At 41.7% G+C, this 15199-nt stretch overlaps 1 protein-coding gene and 1 long non-coding RNA gene across 2 annotated transcripts; one reads left to right on the top strand and one right to left on the bottom strand.

The window, feature by feature from the left end:
- Positions 1–1122: 1122 nt before the first annotated feature.
- On the top strand, positions 1123–3435 carry LOC121567139. Its single transcript, XR_006001054.1, has 3 exons — positions 1123–1536; positions 2874–2986; positions 3184–3435. It is a non-coding gene; the product is annotated as an uncharacterized LOC121567139 (long non-coding RNA).
- Positions 3436–8786: 5351 nt separating this feature from the next.
- Positions 8787–12254, bottom strand: LOC121557568 (protein FAM222B-like). The gene is made up of 3 exons (XM_041871158.1): positions 12239–12254; positions 11971–11995; positions 8787–10928 (listed from the first exon to the last, which is right to left on the bottom strand). The coding sequence occupies exons 1-3, from the start codon at positions 12252–12254 to the stop codon at positions 9011–9013; spliced, it is 1959 nt and encodes a 652-aa protein (XP_041727092.1). The 3' UTR covers positions 8787–9010.
- Positions 12255–15199: the final 2945 nt, after the last annotated feature.

Below are 15199 nucleotides of genomic sequence, written 5' to 3'. Positions count from 1 at the left end.
CTTTGTGAGACGCGGTGTGGGTGGACGGATGATCTCCGCATGTGTATTTCCCACTGTAAAGCATGGAGGAGGAGGTGTTATGGTGTGGTGGTGCTTTGATGGTGACACTGTCTGTGATTTATTTAGAATTCAAGGCATACTTAACCAGCATGGCTACTACAGCATTCTGTAGCGATACGCCATCCCATCTGGTTTGGGCTTAGTGGGACTATCATGTTTTTGAACAGGACAATGACCCAACACACCTCCAGGCTGTGTAAGGGCTATTTTACCAAGGAGAGTGATGGAGTGCTGCATCAGATGACCTAGCCTCCACAATCCCCTGACCTCAACCCAATTGAGATGGTTTGGGATGAGTCGGACCGCAGAGTGAAGAAAAAGCAGCCAACAAGTGCTCAGCATATGTGTGAACTCCTTCAAGACTGTTGGAAAAGCATTCCAGGTGAAGCTGGTTGAGAGAATGCCAAGAGTGTGCAAAGCGATCATCAAGGCAAAGGGTGGCTATTTGAAAAATCGCAAATATAAAATATATTTTTATTTGTTTAATACGTTTTTGGTTACTACATGATTCCATATGTGGTATTTCATAGTGTTGATGTCTTCACTATTATTCTACAATGTAAAATCAATTGACATGCTTGTCCACTTTAGCAGGAATTGTTGCGCGCAGTGTTCATTCCACAAGCACTAACTGGAGGTAAAGCTGCAAGCATTGTAGCTTGATGTATTTGACTCTGTCAAGAGTGGCACGCAGGAGCTAACTAATGATGAAAATGGGTGGTCTCATCATTGAACATGAATTTGCCAGATTGTTTTGATATCAGTTCATCATGATCCATTGCACCTCATAGCATAACAAACTGTTTCATACTACAGGTAAACAAACCCACTGACGAGTCAGTCGGAAAGTGATTCTAAAAAGAAAAAGGCTGACAATAATGAGTTTATAAGAGGACATTACATTTATGTGTTTTGTAGTGTCTAAAGGTCTATTGATTTTGCTGAGATTTGCAAATGGTGTAATAGATTAACTTTACTCTGCTTTGCTGAAGCATTTGGAAAAGCATTGCTACATAGGCTTCTTGGAATAGAGGACATTTGGAGATATGTGGAGGCCAGGGATTGGTTTATCTAAAACCACCCATCTTATGTTACATAGGATAAATACCATGTTTGAACAAAGGACGGGGAGAAACAACATATTAACAGATTGGGCCGTTGTTCTCCAGATATCTGCAGATGTCTGTAAATTGATACTGTGATCTTTGATACAATAAACCTTTATAATCAAAGTACAGCGTCAGCGGAATTCTTATCATCACAGCATAATTAGCATAGTTTTCTCGACACCACAGTTTGTGTGTAAGCATGTGACTTGCTTAGAAGTCTGGATTGGGTGTGTGTGTGTCCACAGAGTGCCTGTATTATCCTGGACCTGGAGAGGTACCTGCCCATGTGTCTGAAAGAGAAACTGAGCTCAGGAGAGGTGCAGACGATGGGACCGTCGGCTGGAGATGAAAGTCACATGTTTTTCAGGTAAACCATCTTGGGCTGGTTTCTTGGCCAGAATTTAAGCCTAGTCCTGGACTAAAAAGCAATTTCAATGGAGATTCTTCATTAAGCATGATTTTTACTCTAAGACATAATCTTTGTCCGGGAAACCGGTCCCTTGAGTACCTTCCTATAGTAGGACAAAGGATAGCCTCGTGAGAATACGGCATCTGGTTATGTATGTGAGATTATACAACGGGTGGGTCTAATCCTGAATGCTGATTGGGTAAAACCGCATTCCAGCCGGTGTCTATTCCACAAGTTACGACAGGCTAAATCTATGACGTTAAAATGCCTATTTACTCTGTTCCATCTGACTGCGCAATTCACTGTCTCACCAGCCCAGCAATTTATGAACTTGATCTCCACTATAAAAAGCATCGACATTATCTCAATTTCTTTTAGACTAACATTTAGTTTTCAACAGGGGAGATTTGTATAAAGCTTGCTGTCCGTCTCTCCAACATTTGCAACATTGTTTCAATATTCAAATTAGATCTCCATCTGTCTCATAGTAATGAATATGTCGGGAGTCGGGACGAGAGACAGGCAGGCATCATTTTTATGGATATATACAAAGAAATGTAAATTGAAAAAGGTCAAACGAAACGAAGTGCAGCTAGTTTGCAGTCTTTCCAGCTTCAGTTTGAAGTGATTGTGTTAGCTGTGTGGTTGGCTAGCTCCTATGAACAACAGTGACCTGACGAGTGAGTACATTTTCTACGCCAGGCGAAATCATGCCTCATTTGCTCATTGTTATGGATGTATCCAAATAAATGTATCTAGAAAACAGCATCAACAAATGCAAATGCAGCTACTTTACTGTTATTCTGGCTGCATTTTTTGACGTGACTAAGTTAGCCATAGTTGGCTAGTTAGCGAGCAAGAGATAAGAACGTTGCCAGCCAGTATGGCAATGGAACATTTAGAACGAACGACTGGGTCGCGTCCATAGATACAGAACAAAAAGACTGAACGACTGAACTGATAGAACGAACGACCAGCCGGCTTGGGTAGCAACCCTAGATTTGTGGAAGGATGAAATAGTATGAATAAATTAATCAAAATAAAAGTTAATGAAAATATGTCAATCGTTATTTGAATATGTTGGTTACCCGTTGTATAAAAGTGATAATGCCCTCGAAGCTGGTGTTTGGAGGACTTCATCTCAGGCCTAACAACACCCGTGCCAATATATCCTCCAAACACCGGCTTCTCTGGCATTATCACCTAATTAGGCAATGGCTACAGTTGTGCTATTGTTGCTGGTGTGACCTTTACATTTTTTGTGTGTTATAACAAGTATTTTTATACATTTTTAGAGTTGAACAAGTACATTGGGAAAAATGGCACACAGACCTGGGTATTGTCAAGGAGGATCCTGGTAACATAATCAGACCACGCCCTCATGTGCCATCAGACCACACCCTCACAGGTATAGTGACAAACAGATCTGTGGAGCTAACACTATATTTGTATTGGCCTTTCATTATATATTCAATACATTAATATACATATAGAGAGGTGGCGTCTTGAGCAATCTAGAAACCCAGTATGCTACAGAATGTGCCAGTATGAGGCAACAATGATTAGCAGAACCCTATTCACTCATGCTGACATTTGTATTTGTAGGGAGATGGCGAGCTGGTCCTATCCTGAAAAGGTTTCGCTTGTCCACTCGCCGCAGCTCCAAATCCATGAGCTCTGAAGTCATCCTACCTAACCTCACACCCTAGACGGTGTTCTCTGACGTGTGTGCATTGGTGTCTGTCAAATCTTAGTTAGCACACCAACCATATACGACTCATGGATATTATTTCTAGACTGTCAACAAATTGAATTTGTTGATCGGGACAAGTCTCTGAATGTCCTTGAGTGGCCCAGCCAGAGCCCGGACTTGAACCCGATCGAACATCTCTGGAGAGACCTGGAAATAGCTGTGCAGCAATGCTCCCCATCCAACCTGACAGAGCTTGAGAGGATCTGCAGAGAAGAATGGGAGAAACTCCCCAAATACAGGTGTGCCAAGCTTGTAGCGTCATACCCAAGAAGACTCAAGGCTGTAATCACTGCCAAAGGTTCTTCAACAATGTACTGAGTAAAAAGTCTGAATAGTTATGTAAATGTTTTCAGTTTTTTATAAATTAGCAGACATTTCTAAAAACCTGTTTTTGCTTTGTCATTATGGGGTATTGTGTGTAGATTGATGAGGGAAAAAAACGATTTAATCAATTTTAGAATAAGGCTGTAACCTAACAAAATGTGGAAAAAGTCAAGGGGTCTGAATAATTTCCGAAGGCACTGTACATGCAGATACATGTGTAGAATTACTATTAGAATTGTTTTTATATACTTTTAAAATTCCCTGTTTCATACACATCTCCTCAAGCCTTGCTGTTACAAATAAAATAAACGGGAAATAAAAGGTATCGGTTTTGCAAACGTAAACTTTATTTTGGTTAGGGGGGAATGTTTGTGCAAAGCATAGTTCATGAAGGATTGGCAAACTGGAATAACACAATTCTACAAAGTAGAGAAACGTGAGCTCCCCCAACCACTGCCATTCATGTCATATTTCCACTTACGTGGAGCAAAAACATTCTCTCACAATCACAATTAATACATCACAGTCCCACATGCTGTCTAGAGGGCAGCAGACCACTTTTTCGTCACCACCTTAAAATAGCATGAGTCTTTAAAATTAATACAAACCAACATGGCTAAAGAATGTTAGCGTCCATTTCGGATAGGGTGCCATTTCGGAAACAGCCTGTATCTAGGCTTTGGGCCATGGTGGTTATGATTGAGAGGACTTGGTGACTATGGTCAGTGATTCAACAGCAACCGTTCAGACTCCCAACAGTGTCTGGAATCATTGTGGTACGTAAGCGCAGACTTCTGTCCAGTATCAGTAGTTAGTTAGAAGCTTGGTCCCCCCAACAATGGATAGAAGTGCACCACTGTGTAGTGTACACACGTGTGTGCGCAAGTATCTAGGCTATGCTTCACACCCTTTCTCTCGCACACACGCACTCATAAACACACATTATATTATATATGAAGTGCCCCCGCTGGGCTTAATATGGAAAGTAACTGTAAACCTGACTTTCTCGGGCAGTAATATGGCGGTACAACATTATAGAACAGGTAAATCGGGTCAAATGAAACAACAGGTACATTGCTTGGTTTACTGCAGCAACAGTTGGTCCATTTCCACTACAAAGATTTACCATCTCACATTTCAAAAATCCATGACAACACAGTATAAATAGGAACCTTTATTCCAATAGTACAACCCATACATCATTACTATACACACACACACACACACACAAACTATTGTGTGTTCAGACTGGAATTCAATAGCAGCTTCAAGGGCCAGGCACATCAGGAACACAACAGTAGTATGAGCCAAACAACAGAATCTAGCTACTGCCCTCTTAAGTCGCTCTGGATAAGAGCGTCTGCTAAATAACTAAAATGGAAATGTAATTGAAGAAAGCTCAAACCTAACATTAAAAGGTGCTACTCATAGAATTTCTCCCCTATGTGGAAGCTAGGTGAATTGCAACAGCACTGGGCTGCACTCAAAACAAAATCTACCATCTCCCCCAGCATACCATTTCCCTATAACATGGAGACTCACGCTTGAGCATTTTACTTTCGGTTTTGGTCCACCAGCTTCAAACAGCTGTAAAAACGTTATATTTTTTGTTATTAAAAATATATTTCATAGCGATTTAGATGGTGCAATGATTCCCTACACTATTCGGTGCTTGTTTTCTCACAAACTGAAATTGAGCGAACCGTGTAGAATTTTAGCAACCAGGACACAAGAGCAATTTTTACATTGGCCGCTTGACCCGATTTCCACACAGCCAAAGTCAAAACAGCTTTCCCATTTCGACAACAGATGCTGCTCCGGCGGGAGAAATCAATAGGTGAATATCACAGCTAATCACAACACTGGCGGGCGGGTAAGTAATACTGTGAAACACTATCATTCCACTAGTACTGCAGATATATTATGGCCATTTTCTGAAATGACAATGCAAAAATTCTTTACAAATCCTATGTGTAGCACCTTTAAGGCTACATAACCCATATAAATAAAATGACTTCTATGACAACCTTTCCATCTCTTACTAAATGCAGCTAGTTGTGAGACGTCAGTTTGTATTGTTTTGTGTCTGATGATATGCGTTACCTATGGCACCTATGAGGAAAAACCTATGGCTTCAGGATGCAGTAATCAAATAAATAAATTAGCTAAGAACTAAATTAGCGTAGGGTATTTGTCACGTAGAAACAACTAAAGAAACGTAGTCTGAAGACCATAGTTACAGCCCAGTGCCACACACACCTATAAAACTCTGCTAAATACTAATCATACTTATCCTTAAAGGAGGATTTTTACTTAGCAATTTAACAGTGGCCTTAAATGAAAACATATGCAGAAACAATTGCTAGTATCATAACTATTTTCGATATAGGATCCTACACCATGCACTGTTTGAGGAAATCCGGCATGGTGTAGAAAGTCATACAACATTTATGGTATAGAGGGTAACTAATAACATTTAAGGCTTTTTTTCAAGAGTTATCAGGGAGGAGGAATGAGGGGGCATCACAAGAGTAAGCCGTTACCCAAGTTAAACTGAGGAGGAAAAACACAGCATGCTAGACCCATAGAAATATAATTACTTAGAAGTAATTATATTTCTATGGTTAGATCCATCTACTAGCATGAGGTGGTAACCTGCATTTAAAATAACTGGACTGAACCTCAGTTCTCCTTTCTAGGTAGTACAGAGACAATACACAGGGTTAGGCTAGCAAGTGAAGGAAGAGGGGTATCCTACGAAGCAAGCTAGATCTACTCAGTTTTCTAAAGTGAACCAGCTTCCGTTAGCGTCACATTCCAGCTCAGGCTTTATCTGTACTACGACGGTGGATATTGCTCGTCCACCTGCCGCTATCTCTAGCAGGCTTGTAACTGCACGTGCATGTCGCACATGGCTAGTTGAATGCAACCTTTTCGTTAAGACTCAGTTGACCAAAGTTACCTCGCTAACTTTTCAAACCTCTTCGTAGGATACCCCTCAGCTTACCACAACCCCCACAGACAGGCAAAGATCCACAAGGAATCGATTCACTTGTTTACAGTAGTATAGTGGTGAAACAAATAAAGAAAGAACATTTTTACCCTCTGGTATGTTCGGTTGTACTTGCAAGTGATCAATTTGGTCTTTGCACACAAAGACAATTTCTTTCAAGATCAGGGGATTGATCCTACCGGGTTCACATTATTCAAAGACAATTAATGTTTTCCCCAAAGTGATGTTTTGTTCCATTTGTAAATGTTTAGCATAACATTTTGATTCTCCAATCCTCATACTGAAAACATCACTGGTCAAATTCAAGTAGAGACAATTAAATTAAAGTAACAGAACAAAGTAGGGTTAAACTAAAACAATTAAAAAGCGACTTCAAAAGTACTCCATCTTAAGGTCTTACCACACACACACACACACACACACACACACACAAGAGGACAGGACACAATGGCTGTAGCATTACCTTACTGTATATGGGGAGAGATTGAAGTAAGAATATACTCAGACATTAACCTGATTCATATTAGCATACAAAGATACCCCTTCAGCAAATCAACAGTCTCATTGGGTGCATTAACAAGCATGTATCCTCCATCATGTCTATGTAATTTTTATAGATGCATAATTGTAAATGTAAACATAGGACAGGAAAGAAGACCACATTTTTCAGCTGCTGCATTGGCAGCTTTAAGGCCACTAATGTTGTAAAAGGGAGTGGTTGGTTGCATGACAACCTGGGCATAACTATGGTGCTTATTATGTGGACAGGAAGTAGCCCTACTAGGTTCTCTACCTAGCACTAGATAACAATAGTGTATGCCAGAAAATACTACAAGCAGCAGATGTCCATGTTGTGGTATGAGAAAGTATTCCTCATCATTGGAATAACCCTTAATCTGACACTAAGGATTAACAGATACAGAAGGGAAAAAAAGTATTTAGTCAGCCACCAATTGTGCAAGTTCTCCCACTTAAAAAGATGAGAGAGGCCTGTAATTTTCATCATAGGTACACGTCAACTATGACAGACAAAATTAGATTTTTTCCCCCAGAAAATCACATTGTAGAATTTTTAATGAATTTATTTGCAAATTATGGTGGAAAATAAGTATTTGGTCAATAACTATTTAAGTCGCTCTGGATAAGAGCGTCTGCTAAATGACGTAAATGTAAATTTAAAATAACAAAAGTTTCTCAATACTTTGTTATATACCCTTTGTTGGCAATGACACAGGTCAAACGTTTTCTGTAAGTCTTCACAAGGTTTTCACACACTGTTGCTGGTATTTTGGCCCATTCCTCCATGCAGATCTCCTCTAGAGCAGTGATGTTTTGGGGCTGTCGCTGGGCAACATGGACTTTCAACTCCCTCCAAAGATGTTCTATGGGGTTGAGATCTGGAGACTGGCTAGGCCACTCCAGGACCTTGAAATGCTTCTTACGAAGCCATTCCTTCGCTGCTCGGGCGGTGTGTTTGGGATCATTGTCATGCTGAAAGACCCAGCCACGTTTCATCTTCAATGCCCTTGCTGATGGAAGGAGGTTTTCACTCAAAATCTCACGATACATGGCCGCATTCATTCTTTCCTTTACACGGATCAGTCGTCCTGGTCCCTTTGCAGAAAAACAGCCCCAAAGCATGATGTTTCCACCCCCATGCTTCACAGTAGGTATGGTGTTCTTTGGATGCAACTCAGCATTCTTTGTCCTCCAAACACGACGAGTTGAGTTTTTACTAGTTTTTTCTGGTGTCCTTTGACAGCTCTTTGGTCTTGGCCATAGTGGAGTTTGGAGTGTGACTGTTTGAGGTTGTGGACAGGTGTCTTTTACACTGATAACAAGTTCAAACATGTGCCATTAATACAGGTGACGAGTGGAGGACAGAGGAGCCTCTTAAAGAAGAAGTTACAGGTCTGTGAGAGCCAGAAATCTTGCTTGTTTGTAGGTGACCAAATACTTATTTTCCACCATAATTTGCAAATAAATTCATAAAAAATCCTACAATGTGATTTTCTGGAATTTTTTCTCTCAATTTGTCTGTCATAGTTGACGTGTACCTATGATGAAAATTACAGGCCTCTCATCTTTTTAAGTGGGAGAACTCGCACAATTGGTGGCTGACTAAATACTTTTTTTCCCCACTGTACCTTTTTAAGGGCTGAGGACCTACTTTTAAAACACAGATAAGTCAGCGATTGAACATTGAGAGCAGGAGCAACCGACTAGGGAGAACATTCAATTGATCACTTGCAAGATCTCTACAACATGTGGACACCTGATTGTAACATTGAATCATTCACCAACCATAACACACAACTGGTGAGGTGAAGACTGCTATATATCTATCTATAGCCTGGGTGGTGAGCGTGGATATTTCTACCGTTGCCTAGCTCTGGGCCCTGGGCTGGAGCTCTACCCATGGGGGGCCTGTGCATCTTCCCCATGGCTTCTGGGTTCTGCTGGAACGCCTGGAACTCCCCAGCCAGGTAATCAGACACGTTCTGCTGCATCAACTTGGTCTGACCCGGACCTGGGACCCCGGGTCTGGCTCCTGGTCGGTACTGTGATCCTGGTGTGCTGCAGTCTATGGAGGCCCCTGATGGACCCCCCTGGAAGGCCATTGGCAAATCCTGAGGGCCTAGACCGTCACTTTTGGCTGCTTGTAGGATGCTGCCCCATGGACCCTGCAAGTAGCGCCCGTTGGTGTAGCTGTGCATGGTGCCACCCGGTAGGCCGGTTACGGAGGGCATGGGGGATGTCTTGTCTGATGCGTGTTTAAGGGCCCAGAGGAGGCCAGGCCCAGAGGGGGCTTCTCTCCTGGGGTTCTTGCAGGGGTTGGTTCCCTCAGGCAGGTGCTGCATGTGAGCCAGCTGGTGCTGGTTCCAGGAGTGCTGCTGTTGGAATTGATGCTGTTGGAGTTGCTGCTGTAACTGATGCTGTTGTTGTTGCTGGTGAACCTGTTGTAACTGCTGTAATTGCTGCTGCTGTAACTGCTGCTTCATGTCAGTGTGGAAAGTAGGTGGCATCCTGTTCATGACGGCCATGTTGGGCTGTAGGCCAACAGCAGGGCCTTGGGACCCTCCAGGGGCCTTCTCTGTGGGGCCCAGCAGGCAGGAGGGAAGGAGGCCCAGGTTGTGGGGTGTGTTGACCCTGGAGCTGTCATTGATGAGGTGGTTACGGCTGATGGGGCTGTGGTTGGCGATCTGGCCCTCGCACACCGAGGTGGCGCCCATTCCGGCCCGAGCCTGGCAGAACTGGTTTATCTGTATGTCGGCATCTGGCACCTTCCTGCGGCCGTAGGGGGGGCCTGGCTGGGGCTGCAGGGCATTGGAAGCAGAGGAAGGGCCAGGGCCGGCACCGGAGGCCTGGGGGAGTGTCTGAGATGCGGGGAGGCCCTGGGAATGTTGCAGACTGGGTGGCTGGGCCTGGGCCACATCAGGCAGGTGTCGGAGGCCCTGGGGGAGAGGTTGTGACAGGGGCAGGCTCTGGGGGTGCTGCAGACTAGGTGGATGCTGGGCCTGGGCTACATCAGGCAGGTGCCGGAGACCTTGAGCCTGAGCCACAGCCTGCTGTAGTAAAGCTTGTTGGTGAGAAAGAGTCTGGTGCTGCAGCGTCTGAGGATGAGGAAGATGCTGCTGTTGTTGCTGCTGCTGCAAGGTTTGTGGCCGAGACTGATTTAGCTGCTGCTGCTGTTGTAAAGTCTGCGTGTGAGGCAAACTCTGCTGCCGCTGGATATTCTGCGGTTGCGCCATATTCTGCTGTTGCTGCTGTACAGTTTGCAACTTGGACAAGCTTTGTTGCCGCTGTAAAGTTTGAGGGTGGGCCATATTCTGTTGCTGTAAAGTTTGAGGGTGAGGTTGAGGCATATTCTGTGGCTGTGAAGTCATGGAGTGAGCCATGTTGTGCTGCTGCTGCTGTAGAGCATGCTGTGGATGTGGGAGGCCCGGTTTCTGGGCCAATGCCTGGGGATGGGTTTGAGACATGCTCTGGATGTGGGGGACAGGCTGGGGGAGGTTTAAAGTGCTCTGAGCGACGTACGGCCCAATGTGGAGGTTCATGGCTGCTTTGGGAAGCAGACGGGCTCGGCTGCCGTCCGTGTCTTTGAGGACGCCTTTGCTGGTCGAAGTGCGGAGGACGGCCAGGAGGCCCGCTCTGGTGCTGCTGACCTGAGACGGGTAGGGGCTGTGGCGCTGGCTGGAGCTGGACGTGTCCAACCCGTTCACCGTGCGGCGGATGTGCTTCCTCTGAGGTACTTTGACACTGTTGGGGAAGATCTTTATGGTCAGAGGCTTGTTGGCAACTTTCTTAGCAAAGGCATCTAATTCTGCTGGGGTTGGATAGTTTGCAGATCTCATCTTCTGTGAAGTGTCCCCTAGGATGGGAACAAGGACACTCACTACTAAGTTGCTCTAGATAAGAGCGTCTGCTAAATTACTAAAATGTAAATACTTCACAATACTAAGAGATGCAGAACAGCTTTGTGTTAAGTATGTAATGGTGCTTTGATGTAACCCAGAACCCGTTTCAGTTCTGGAACAAAGCTAAATGTGTCAGACTCCAGAAGTCCAAATGACTCAAGCATGCTAGGTCTTACACTGTAGCTGGTTAGTGTGTCCAGTTGACCAGTTCTTGAAAATGATGGAGCTACTAGTTACAATAAATATACTCAGACAGTCTGATATCAATAACAGTCATTTAACGTGGCTCTGGCCTGGGTAGGGCTTCTCTGATCTAGAATGCCAGGACATTAATCTAACTAGTTATGGACAAAGATAATTCTTAAATACTAACTAGTTGGTGTCATCGTTGAGCAGCATTGTAGTCAATAGACCACTTAAAATGTAAATTAGCTACTGACAATTTTAGCGTGCCAAAAAGTATATATTTTTTATAACATACTGTATAACACTGGCATTGTAGTTCGAATCAGTAACGTTACTTAGGCTACTGTCACACGAGAAGGAAACTAGCTAAGTTAGTCGGTTAATAAAGAAGCAAGCCATGTAGTTAGCGATGATGAATGCTAACAAGCTAGTGTTAAATACCTCGCATCATAGCACCACAATGCATTGAACTCTTCTTTGTGCTGCTAGCGATCAGCTAGGCTGACTAGCTAACGTTCGCCAGCTATCATAACCGGCATCTGATAACTAACGTTACTGAAGTAAACATATTGCAAATGGAAACGCTGAAAACACATAATACGCACAATACTTTCTCCCAGCGAAATCAAGAGAAAGGCATTTGCGAAAACATCATTTTAGCGTGATGATCGAACATCGATATTATTGTGTTAGCTCACCGATGCTTTTTCTGCTGCTTGCTTTCTGCAACAGAAACTTTGAGAACGCATGCGCAGTAGGCACTCAGTTCTAGGACCTTTATTCCGCATATTTTAGGTGTGCACACCCAATGCCTGACTAACGTTCCTTGGCGATAACTATGAGAGATGGAAGTGCTGAGATTCTTCCTGCAAGATGTTTTAAAAACGATTTATGATAAGGATTGATTTAATGAATGAGTGACAGGCCTTGGCTCGAGTTAAAGTATTGCATTCTAGCAAGACTTACTGGTTTTACATGCCATGAATGTTGCAGCTAGCTTTGATCATCCTGTCCACCCCAGACCATATATCAATATCTATGCTGTACACCCACCGTGTTGTCTATTGAATTATAAAATTGCCATTAGAAAAAGAGCACAACTATCTGTTGTCATTTTATTAGTGACAGATGAAGACAAATATGGTAATATTATATAATGTTACAGATGGATAACATTCACAAATAATATGTAGGATCACTTGTGTCCTGTTGAGAAAAAAACAAACATCTGCATTAACACAACTGGTGGCATGAGCGCATGCACTGTGCATGATTATCTCTATATTTGACACATAACAGTAAAGTGATGATTATTTTCACACAAAAATGACAAAACACATTTCCGAAGGACCTCTGTATCAAACATACTGTATCTTTAGTGGTTTGTCTATACATTGTATGCTTAGCCAGAACAATGCATTTGGTCGTGAAGCCACAACGTAACTACAAAATCTAAATTAGAGCTGCTACACAACAAACATTTTCACAGTATTAGCAAAATTACTTAGCTTACAATGAAGTGGAGTCAAATCAATGAGGGCAGCAAAAAATACACAACAGTTTAACAGTCCTTCATAGTAGTCGTTTTCATTTTACTTATTACAAAGAACATTACGATATGTCTGGGAGGTGGAAAGGACGATTAAACATTTTTCCAATTCAAACATTATTTGAGTCCTGATATTCTTTACAAAAAAGCACTGAGCAAATTATAATCTGTCCACTTACATGATAGCTGGACTTTTCCCATCTTGGTTTGCCATTTCCCATGATCTTATGTTGAATAGTGCAAGTCACAAAATTAGTGATGATGGCATCCACATATATATGAAAAATTAACAAGAAGATTTGCCATTTCCCTATCCTTGTACAAAGGGCTACTCTCCACCTTGGTTAAGATTACAACGTAAATAGTGATACTAAACAACAAGCAGAAAGTTAGTATTCTACCTCTACTATGACTAACCACAATAAAACAAAAAGCCAATATAATCCGATTGTAAATATCCGTCTTGGAATGAGCTCAACAAACAGATCATAAATATGGAGGTAATGTGGAATGACAATAGTGTAGTGTAATAGCACATATACCCATTTTCACAATTATATATCATTAAAAGCTAGATAAATTACTAAATACATTGAACAGCATTGTCTGAACAGGAGTGATATCTTTCTCTGACACAAGTGTATGATATACAGAGTTATCTTTAGCAAAGATTACATTGTGGACAGAACCTGAAGGGCTGTCTTACATGGCTTAGAATTGACTTATATTACTATATAAAACTACAATCATAAAAAAAAGTGTCTGTCAATGTTATAATCAAGTCATACTAATCAAATGAAACATGACATTAAGAAAACAGAATGAACAAAATCACTTCTTAAACATATCCCAGCTCATATTTATTTAAAATATTAATTCCTGTATAATAAAAATTATAAGGTGCAATGACTAGTGTTTGGCTATGAGTTACGACATTTTACTTCTTCTTGGACTCAAAAACCCTTCAATATTTCACATACTAAACTTTCTCCAGGACAAATTACCCTGCATCATAGCATCCCACAAAGTTCATAATCTCTCCCTCAAACTTACTTTAAGCCAATTCAGAAAGATGCATCGTAGCCAAAGAAATAAAGGTCTGACAATCAGGTTTCTGTGATTAGTAAAAAAGGCCATTATTGTTGCTATAAATGAAAGTATGTTTGGAATAATATACTAAACATAATGTTTACAACATAAAACTAAATGAAAACACATGATTTCTTGTTGAGTAGAAGCGTAAATAAATTTGAGGATAGTAGGCAGTGAGCACCTTGTTTCATGTAGCACTTGATACAACTTGTCACCTGATTGTGAAAACCTATAACTCATCATAAAGGACACAAATGAAATCAGTTAAATAAAAGGTTATATACATTAGAGCACAGGACCTTCCATAACCTATACAATAGTCACATGATAGCAAGAATAGATCATTACTGAGTAATCATTAAGTGTATAATAGGCAAGGTAGAGGTGAGTACAACTTTGGAAGAAAATCACTGAGGTTGCTCTTCTTGACAGCTAACTGTTCACTGACATTAAATGGTAAGGTAGACTAGAGAGGTATATGAGTAAAACAAAAAAAGGCTCAGTTCATGCTAAATAATAACAATGCATCCCATGTGATCTACTTATTATAAAAAGCTTCCATGATTCAAAAAGTAGTGAACTCAAAGATACATAGAGTATATAAAGGAGCAGCAGTACATGCAGATATTCTGGTCCTGTAGAAATTAAGGCACCAGAGGTTTAAAAAAATCCACTTGTTCATATAAAAAAGAAAATATACAGTACCAGTCAAAAGTCTGGACACACCTATTCATTCGTGTTTTTCTTTATTTTTTACTATTTTATACATTGTAGAATAATAGTGAAGACATCAAAACTATGAAATAACACATATGGAATCATGTAGTAACCCAAAAAGTGTTAAACAAATAAACATATATTTTATATTTGAGATTCTTCAAATAACCACCCTTTGCCTTGATGACAGCTTTGCACACTCTTTGCATTCTCTCAACGAGCTTCACCTGGAATGTTTTTCCAACAGTCTTGAAGGAGTTCCCACATCTGCTGAGCATTTGTTGAATGCTTTTCCTTCACTCTGCCGTCCGACTCATCCCAAACCATCTCAATTGGGTTGAGGTCGGGGGATTGTGGAGGCCAGGTCATCTGATGCAGCACTCCATCTCTCTCTTTCTTGGTAAAATAGCACTTACACAGCCTGGAGGTGTGTTGGGTCATTGTCCTGTTGAAAAACAAATGATAGTCCCACTAAGCCCAAACCAGATGGGATGGTGTATCGCTGCAGAATGCTGTGGTAGCCATGCTGGCTAAGTGTGCCTTGAATTCTAAATAAATCAGAGTGTCAC

The sequence above is a fragment of the Coregonus clupeaformis genome, unplaced genomic scaffold (assembly GCF_020615455.1).
Source record: "Coregonus clupeaformis isolate EN_2021a unplaced genomic scaffold, ASM2061545v1 scaf0035, whole genome shotgun sequence".
Classification (NCBI taxonomy): Eukaryota; Metazoa; Chordata; class Actinopteri; order Salmoniformes; family Salmonidae; genus Coregonus; species Coregonus clupeaformis.
Note: the sequence above shows the minus strand (reverse complement) of the source record. Positions and strands in the feature narration are given on the sequence as shown.